This window comes from Salmo salar, chromosome 12 (assembly GCF_965601325.2).
Source record: "Salmo salar chromosome 12, fSalSal1, whole genome shotgun sequence".
NCBI lineage: Eukaryota > Metazoa > Chordata > Actinopteri > Salmoniformes > Salmonidae > Salmo > Salmo salar.
The window spans coordinates 43,563,198-43,573,297 of record NC_138302.1 but is presented as its reverse complement, the minus strand read 5'-3'; the positions used below and the strand labels follow the sequence as shown (position 1 = coordinate 43,573,297).

At 39.3% G+C, this 10,100-nt stretch overlaps 1 protein-coding gene across 1 annotated transcript in view; it reads right to left on the bottom strand.

The window, feature by feature from the left end:
* Positions 1-309: 309 nt before the first annotated feature.
* Positions 310-10,100, bottom strand: part of pigu (phosphatidylinositol glycan anchor biosynthesis, class U) — a 31,618-nt gene continuing 21,827 nt past the window's right edge. The window contains exons 4-5 of the mRNA XM_082959552.1: positions 3,196-3,358; positions 310-3,038 (exon numbers count right to left, since the gene is read on the bottom strand). Of these exons, the coding sequence (XP_082815678.1) occupies positions 2,925-3,038; positions 3,196-3,358 (277 nt within the window). The 3' untranslated portion in view covers positions 310-2,924. The remainder of the gene's footprint in view (positions 3,039-3,195; positions 3,359-10,100) is intronic.

Sequence of the window (10,100 nt, the reverse complement as noted above, 5' to 3'; positions counted from 1 at the left end):
CTTCTATGGATTAAAATGGGTGATCCAATAGGCTATTCCAGGACCGGAATAGGCTTCCAGTGTGCTGCACATATAGTGCCTTCAGAAGATATTCATACCCCTTGACTTATTCCACATTTTGTTGCGTTACAGCCTGAATTCAAAATGGAAAGAAATTCTCACCCATCTACACACAATATCAAATAATGATAAAGTGAAAACGTGTTTTTAGAAATGTTAGCAAATTTATTGAAAATGAAATACAGAAATAACTTATTTACAGAAGTATTCACACCCGAGTGAATACTTTGTAGAAACACCTTTGGCAGCGATTACAGATGTGAGTCTTTCTGGGTAAGTCTCTAATGACTTTCCACACCTGGATTGTGCAAAATTTGTCCATTAATCTAAATTCTTCCAAGCTCTGTCAAAGTGGATGTTGATCATTGCTAGACAACCATTTTTAAGTACTTGCTATAGATTTTCAAGTAGATTAAAATCAAAACTGTAGCTTGGCCACTCAGGAACATTCATGTCTTCTTGGTAAGCAACTCCAGTGTAGATTTGGCCTTGTGTTTTAGGTTATTTCCCTGCTGAAAGGTGAATTAATCTCCCAGTATCTAGTGGAAAGCAGACTGAACTAGGATTTCCTCTAGGCTTTTGCCTGTGCTTAGCTCCATTCCGTTTCTTTTTTTATCCTGAAAAACTCCCCAGTCCTTAATGATAACAAACATACCCATAACATGATGCAGCCTCTACTGTGCTTGAAAATATGAAGAGTGGTACTCAGTAATGTGTTGTATTGGATTTGTCCCAAACATAACACTTTGTATTCAGAACAGAAAGTGAATTGCTTTGCCACATTTTTTGCAGTTTTACTTTAGTGCCTTGTTGCAAACAGGATGCATGTTTTGGTATATTTTGTTATTCTGTACAGGCGTCCTTTTTCACTCTGTCAATTAGGTTAGCATTGTGGAGTAACTACAATGTTGTTAATCCATCCTCAGTTCTCCCATCACAGCCATTAAACTCTGTAACTGTTTTAAAGTCACCAGTGGGCCCATGGTGAAAACCCTGAGCAGTTTCCTTCCTCTCCGGCAACTGAGTTCGGAAGGATGCCTGTATCTTTGAAGTGACTGGGTGTATTTATATATCATCCAAAGTGTAATTAATAACTTCACCATGCTACATATTCAATGTCTGCTGTTTTATTTATTTACCCATCTACCAATAGGTGCCCTCCTTTGCAGGGCATTGGAAAACATCCTTGGTCTTTGTGGTGGAATCGGTGTTTAAAATTCACTGCTCAACTGAGAGACCTTACAGATAATTGTATGCGTGGGGTGCAGAGATGAGGTAGTCATTCAAAAAATCAAGTTAAACACTATTATTGCACACACAGTGAGTCCATGCAACTTATGTGACTTGTTAAGCACATTTTTACTCCTGAACTTATTTAGGCTTGCCATAACAAAGGGGTTGAATACTTATTGATTCAATACATTTCAGCTTTTCATTTTTAATTAATTAGTAAAAAAAATTAAAAACATAATTTCACTAACATTATGGGGTATTATGTGTAGGCCAGTGACAAAACAAATCTACAATTAATTACTCTTAAATTCAGGCTGTAGCACAACACAATTTGGAAAAAGTCAAAGGATGTGAATACTTTCTGAAGGCACTATATCTGTACACCCCAAAAAATTACAACCTGTAATGTAGCCATCATCATTCATAGCCACTCATTCAGCAAATAAAACATTATCCGTTTCAAAATCACCCTGGTCTTATGTAAAAAATGCATAAACATACCTAACAACTTAAGTACTCATCCATTTACCAAATGATTGAAGCAAAAATTTTAGAACAAAAATCAGGGCTGGCAATAAATAAATACTATATACCTACACATATATCCATAATTTGTATAAAAAAATGGCATACATGAACATTTGAGTTGACACGGAACACATTCACCAAGCAGAGTGCATCACGAGAGTTCGGTGGATTCCAGATGATATCTCATTGTCACTAAGTACAGAGTACCATTCAGATTCCATTTTTCTCAGAAGACACACTCCAGTAAATGGGTGTCTTATCCCCAATATCTTTTGCCTATGCTATTGCAAATAGTGACAATGCAGGAGTCATCAGATACCGATTCGATATTCATTGAGAGAAGAGTAGCAACTTACCAACAAGTTGTACAGACAGTTATAGTTGGACACAGTGTTTAGTGTATTAGTAAAGCAAAACATAAAGGGTTGTGTTCATTAGGCACCAAACAGAAGACAACGTCCTGAAACAGAGGTGGACTACTTGGAAAATACTGAATACCATTTTTTTTAATACAAAATGTTTTTTAAAGTTTTCAGTTGCGTGCCCAAATGAAACATAGACAGACAGACAGACTGACAAACCACTGTAGTTTTCCTATTCAACTGACGCCCTCTGCTGGTAAAAGAGCAGATCTGTCTGGTTTACGTATGCGCCCAAGTACCCAAAAGGCTCACATCTGCGCAATTCATCCGCTTGTTTTCAATGTGAGTGACAGTGAGTCCTAAAAGCATAAGAAAGTAAATACAGGAAAAAGGTAGGACCAAAAAAAGCTAAAGAACCCAGACCAGCAACCCAATCACCTACATGCCAAAATATACATCTCGCCTACTCATTGGAGCGACAGAACAGACAAAAGGTAGCACATCTTTCACCCCAGCCACTTAACCTCCATGTCTGCTCCTTCCTTAATTTCTTCAGGTTTACTCCAGTGGGACCTTCAAAAACACTGCTGGTCTATGTGGGAGCAGGGGGTTAGTTGGGATGTTTGTTTAAAAGACCTCAGAAATAAGAACTCGAAGTGTGGGGTAATGTTCAGAGTCACTTTCAGTCATGCAGCGGTCCCATCCCTGCCTGTGTGTGTGTGTATGAGTATGTGTCGTCTACTACTTGAGAACCAGAGTGGCCTCGCTGCCGTCTTTCCTCTTCAGGTACAGGCCGTGGGTTAGGTGATGCTCTCGCCGCAGGTACGCGTAGAAGTAGTCCGACACCAGCAAGATCTGAGAAGAAACAAAGCAATATTGACAGAAATCCATCTGTGAAAATTATAATTTCAATAGTTAAAGGTACTGTACTCTAATCCAGCTGATTTCACACTGAAGATGCCTGTACCAATGCTAGCCTACCCAGCTATGCAGCCCATTCCAGCCCACTCACCTGTGCCACGTTGAAGAGCAGCGTGATGGAATAGTAGAAGTTGGAGTTGGCACTACCCGCGTAGATCCAGAGGTGCCAGAGGACGGGGAACAGCGCGGAGCACGCCAACAACACAACCGACACCTGGAAGATATTCCTCAGGACTGGAACACAAGGAAAATAAAGTCAATATAAAACTATATAATGTGCAGTCATAACATTCTTAATGAGCCTAAAACCAAAGCTTTTTCTTGTAGAAGTTTCCCCTAATATTAGTGTACAGAATTCGCTGATTGGTGATGTGGAGTTGGGGAGACGGCATTCGTGGCAGGTGTGCCTTCTATATCTCTCTATGGCCCGGTATCTATAAGGGCAGCCATTGAGAGCGCCTCCTTTCAATCCGGGTCCATCACCCAAACAAAGTTGAGGAGTTGAGCAAGCCAACAACTCACAACTACTAGTATGAGTAATTGAATGCGAGTTCCAATATCCTTTATTGCATAGAAGAGGACTTCCTCACCTCTGTTTTGTTTGTGTGGGATTCCGGCCACTAATGGCTAATTCAGGCAGCCATTAAAAATCATAATTCATACATGCATCTGTCCAACTGTTCAAGACTGGCAACATCAACTGTTCATCATTCTATGAATCTAGACATTTAAACAATCCATTCCATTTTACAACCATCTTCATCTAAATAAAGACTCCAACTGCCTCTTTGCTTCTGTCTCCGCTCTCTGACCGGAGCCCACTGTAGATGGGCATCACCATTCCGGTTCTACAACCTCAACACTTAGCCAGCTAACTCGCTCTAGTAAATATTCTGCAATTAGTGCAAGCACAATCATGACGGTGCAATGAATTTCACTCGTGATTATACAATGTGTTAATGTCTTTATTGTACCTCTCCCTATCAAATAAATAAATGAATAATTGAAAGGACTCTGTATGAACTCCAGTTCATAAAAAGGCAAACTTCAAACGTTAAAACATTACTGACTCACTGACCACTCTCTACCCTAGCTGGCTATAGTCCCAATTTATGTTGGCTATGACTAAATAGATGATCATTAAACTGGATGACTCATTAGATTATGCTTTCTGAAATACCATCCTGGCTTTTCTTGTTATTGAGCTTTGTGTCAGGTGCCTGTGGTGCATCAGAAATCAGTTTCTATTGTTGACTTTGACAGAGCGGAGTCATCCCCTCTTCCTGCTTCTCTTTGTAAAGAAAGATAATTATACTAGCCCTTGACCTGGTCTGAAAACAAACCCTAAATCAGTAATATATGCCATTTAGCAGACGATTTCATCCAAAGCGACTTACATTGATGCCTGCATACATTTTACATATGGGTGATCCCGGGAATCAAACCCACTAAACTGGTGTTACAAGTGCCATGCTCTACCAACTGAGCGACAAAGGACCATTGTTTCTCGATCCTGGTCCTAGAGACCCAATGGTGTTCACATTTTTTGTTTGTTGCCTTATCACTAACACAATTGATTCAACTCTGGTAGGCTTAAAACATTCTTCCTCACCTAAAATTAAACTGTTGGGGTCAGTTGGAGCACCGGTGCAACTGCCCTCATATTATAGGCCTGAAGTATAATAGGCAAATAGCAAACATTCACAACATTTTCTAAATTGTATTAGGGTATTTCCAAAAATTAGTCAAGCTATTGTTTATAGGGAAAATACGAACAGGATATTATATTGCAGTAAACACAACATTACAGCTGGAACTTCATTTGGCCGAATAAATTGGCTCAACAGAATGAAACGAAAAACACTTCCAAACTGGTTTAAACCTTCACAAAAGTTTTGTACAGGATATATTGCAGCAATTACCAATAAAGGCTAGTGCCTACCTTAGCCTATTAACCTGTCATTTGTTAAACTAAATATGGAGCACACAATACATTTTTTTTTTTTAACTGATGAAACTTCATTTAGCCAACAACAATATCAGCAGAATGAAACAAAAGTTTTTCATATTTAAAGAACTGGTTTAGATAAATTAATAGGCCTATAATAAAAATGATAAAATAATAATAAAAACAAATGATTCTAAATACAAAAAAATGAATAAATATAAGTTCCAAAATTGCATCCTATCTGAATAGCGAGTTGCACAGTAGCCTGCATTTGGCCATGCCAACGTTCTTTTTATCTTTGTCCACTACAATATTAAAACTTGTCCATACGGAGAACATTCCCCTTGTAGTCAGGGCTCCAGACTAACATTTCCCCCTGGTGGCACTGGTGCCATTAAGCGTTTCAGTTGGTAGCACAAGCCAACGATTTGGTCGCACCCCAATTTTCTAACATGGCATCACACAATATAACATGATTTTAAATAATCTTATAACGTCTTTCACAGTGCTTTTTAATAAAGTATACTAGACTACTGAGATGGTATTGAATAAATAAATTGTTTCGTAATTATTTCATGTTGTGATTCTAAATATGTTAACATGCAACCTAATCCAGTAACTGTCATGCATTTTGGATAGACAATTGTGCTATATTTTACTGTTAAAACAGAGCTGCAGAATTTGTTCAATTGAAATTAATTTGCCAGCATCTTTATGTGCTCTAATATCTTAGGCTAATTTAGTTGGGGATAATTCACCACCTAAGTAAATGGAAACTCAAAACACATTAGCTAGATCACTAATTCTAAAGATTATACCCACTGCTAGTAGCCATGTATTAATCCAACGGTACATTTAATTTCCCAAAAAACAGGAGTTGACCAATGAGGTCTATACACTCGCAATGGCCAATTCGCATTTCACACGCTCCGTATCTCAAAGCCATATCAAATTTCTTCTTTGCAAAATAGTTGCTATTGAGCTCAAAATTTAGTTGATAAATTAAAAGGTTCTTTACTGTTTGACCAAATCATGGTTTTAGCCTCCGAAAAATAGGACGTTTTGAGTGAGGTGAATGAATGTGCGTGCAACTCGCATCAATTATTTTTTTATTTCACCTTTATTTAACCAGGTAGGCCAGTTGAGAACAAGTTCTCATTTACAACAGCGACCTGGCCAAGATAAAGCAAAGCAGTTCGACACATACAACACAGAGTTACACATGGAATAAACAAACATACAGTCAATACAGTAGAAAAAGTCTATATACAGTGTGTGCAAATGAGGTAAGAAGGGAGGTAAGGCAATAAATAGGCCATGGTGGCGAAGTAATTACAATATACCAATTAAATGCTGGAGTGAATAGATGTGCAGAAGATGAACGTGCAAGTAGAGATACTGGGGTGCAAAGGAGCAAGATAAATAAATAAATACAGTATTGGGATGAGGTAGTTGGATGGGCTATTTACAGATAGGCTATGTACAGGTGCAGTGATCTGTGAGCTGCTCTGACAGCTGGTGCTTAAAGCTAGTGAGGGGAGTTATGAGTCTCCAGCTTCAGTGATTTTTGCAGTTCGTTCCAGTCATTGGCAGCAGAGAACTGGAAGGAAAGGCGGCCAAAGGAGGAATTGGCTTTGGGGGTGACCAGTGAGATATATCTGAAGGAGCGCGTGCTACGGGTGGGTGCTGCTATGGTGACCAGTGAGCTGAGATAAGGCAGGGCTTTACCTAGCAAATACATATAGATGACCTGGAGCCAGTGGGTTTGGTGACGAATATCAATGTGACCAATACATTTTTTTTACTTGCACAGCCAAGTAAAAATGGTCACAAAATACGACTAAATGGTCGTAGTCTGGAACCCTGCCTTGTAGGCTTTTCACTATAGGCACTGTCCAACCTTCGTTTTACTTTAATGAAAAATGCCTCTATCTTAGCAATCAACACTAGCCTAGGTCAAGACTCCTCTCTTGCCCTCTCGCTCTCCTCAGCAGCAGGCCGATACATGTAAGGAGTGAGAGAATGGTGCTGAAGTGCAAAATCAGGGTGAATGATCGGCAGCCGCGGACAATTTGGCCGGCTACAATTATCAGCTTTTAATTTATTTTAATTGAATTACCTGCTAATGGAAACCTGCTAGGAACATCAATAGCAAATATACAGTTGAAGTCGGAAGTTTACATACACTAAGTTGACTGTGCCTTTAAACAGCTTGGAAAATTCCAGAAAATTATGTCATAGCTTCAGAAGCTTCTGATAGGCTAATTGACATAATTTGACTCAATTGGAGGTGTACCTGTGGATGTATTTCAAAGCCAACCTTCAAACTCAGCGCCTCTTTGCTTGACATCATGGGAAAACCAAAACATTCTGACATTTCACATTCTTAAAATAAAGTGGTGATCCTAACTGACCTAAGACAGGGAATTTTTGGATTAAAATGTCAGGAATTGTGAAAAACTGAGTATCAATGTATTTGGCTAAGGTGTATGTAAACTTCTGACTTCAACTGTAGCTGCAATCAGCAATGAACAGGGTTCACATATGACCTAAAGGACAAGATGAGTTGGATAAAGTTTCTATATGATAGTGCTTGCCATCTTCGTTTATGTACAAACTGAAAGCATTACCATGTTGATCTCTCAACAACACAAGGATGATGCAAGTGAAGTTTAGTCTAGTGCTGTAGGTTAGTTATCTTTGAATGCAGCAGGTAATCATTCTTAAAGTAATTACTTCATGAATTAAGTTTATATACCAATTATGGGGTCAATTTAACTAATCGTTTGTGATTTGTGAAATATTTTCAGTGTTATTTTCACGATATTTCACATTGTCTGTATAATTTAAATTTAACATTTATTTGCACAAGACAAAGTCCACTTGATCATCAGATATTGCTCTAAAATCCTATGCCACTGGTGCCAATGACATCTACAATGCAACCTAGTTTGGTGCAGCAATCTAAGGTTACAGTGACTTTATTTTCACACAGCTTCTAAGGACATACGCATAAGGTTTACATACCACATTTCATGGCCCCATACCCATCAGTCCAGTTCTTAAAGCCCTGGTGTGATATGGTTCCATCTTAATGCAGCAACTAATCATTCTCAAATTAATTTGAGGGTAATTCATTGAGTCTTTATACCAAATCTTGAGTCAATCTGACTTACAGGCTGACTACAATGCTCGTGTCGCGTGCACGAGCGTTGCAAAATAAATTTAGACATACATGTTATTCAATTATTGCACCCACACTGCTCGCGTGTGCCAACGAGCGTCTGCGTTGCCAAGGGATAAAATAGAAGTCAGTTCTATTTGTGACGCAGATCGCACTGGAAGTCCTGCCTCTCCCATCTCCTCATTGGTTTATAGAAGCAGGTACCCATGTTCCATCTCCTCATTGGTTATACCCACGTGGGTGACTGAAAGACGAACGAGGTCAGTGGCGGTAATGCACCTAATTTATGAAAGTTGCCAATTTCAATGTAAAGTCAAGAGAAGAAAAAGCCTGGAAGGAGGAGAGATGACTAGAAACGATTCGGTTGACCGTTTTATGTGTAGATTAATTGGCAGAGTAGAGGACCTTGTGCATTTCAGGTAAAATAACAACTCAATGTTTATATCCCAGGACAAATTAGCTAGCAAGCGCAAGCTAGCAGGCTAAATTGCCATAAATGTTTAATGCTTTTCGAACCTGTCCCCAAATTCATATAATTGGTTCAGAGTTTGTTTTGATATTTTAACCTGCGTGTCATGATCGCGTTTGGTGTGGGGGGACAAAATACATTTATGCACGATGGTGCACGTGCGCAGCCGGTTTGGGTTCCGTGTTATGGTTCATTGGAAAATTAAGTATTTTTAGCATTAGCATACAGTATATTCAGAAAGTTTTCAGACCATTTCGTTAAGTTACAGCCTTATTCTAAAATGTATATATTTTTTCTCTTCAAAAAATCTACACACAATACCCTATAATAACAAAGCAAAAACAGGTTTAGACGTTTTTGCAAATGTATTAAAAATAAAAACTGAAATATCACATTTACATAAGTATTCAGACCCTTTACTCACTACTTTGTTGAAGCACATTTGGAAGCGATTACAGCCTTGGGTCTTCTTGGGTATGTTAAAGTTGCGACAGTTCGTTTCTGGTGTCAGAACAAAATAGTCAGCACATAGTAACTTCTGATTTAGCTGTACTTTAATTAATGCAAACACGTGTGTGGTAAATGGGTTGTTCGTATATACGGTCTCGCTGTTTTACCTCGCAGGGCAAAACAGAGAAGAGGGCGTCACATTCTATTGTTCTCTCTTTTATACTCTGACAGAGATAGTTCCCGCTCAATGCTGGCCTGTCAGAGGGAGGAGGAGCGTGGTTTAAACTTGCTCCTCCTGTCGTCGGCGTGCAGGCTGATCCCAGCGTCGTGACGCACTTCCTGTTGCCGGTTGTAGTTCTTCTTGTCTTCAACAGTTGATTTACTCGTAGTTTATATACTTAATATTGTAGCATAGCTTCCCCGGTATATTATATAAGTTATGCATACAAATAGCCAGTTCAACCCTAACAGGTATGATGCTACAAGCTTGGCACACCTGTATTTGGGGAGTTTCTCCCATTCTTCTCTGAAGATCCCCTCAAGCTCTGTCAGGTTGGATGGGGAACGTCGCTGCACAGCTATTTTCAGGTCTCTCCAGAGATCAAAATCGGGTTCAAGTTCGGGCACTGGCTGGGCCACTCAAGGACGTTCAGAGACATGTCCCCAAGCCACTCCTGCGTCGTCTTGGCTGTGTGCTTAGGGTCGTTGTCTTCTTGGAAGGTGAACCTTCGCCCCAGTCTGAGGTCCTGTGCGCTCTGGAGCAGGTTTTCATCAAGGATCTCTGTACTTTGCAGTTGTGCCAAGCTTGTAGCATCATACCCAAGAAGACGAGGCTGTAATACCTGCCAGGTGCTTCAACAAAGTATTGAGTAAAGGGTCTGAATACTTACGTAAATGTGATAGTTTATTGTTATGTATTAGGAAAAAAAATACAAACCGGTTTTT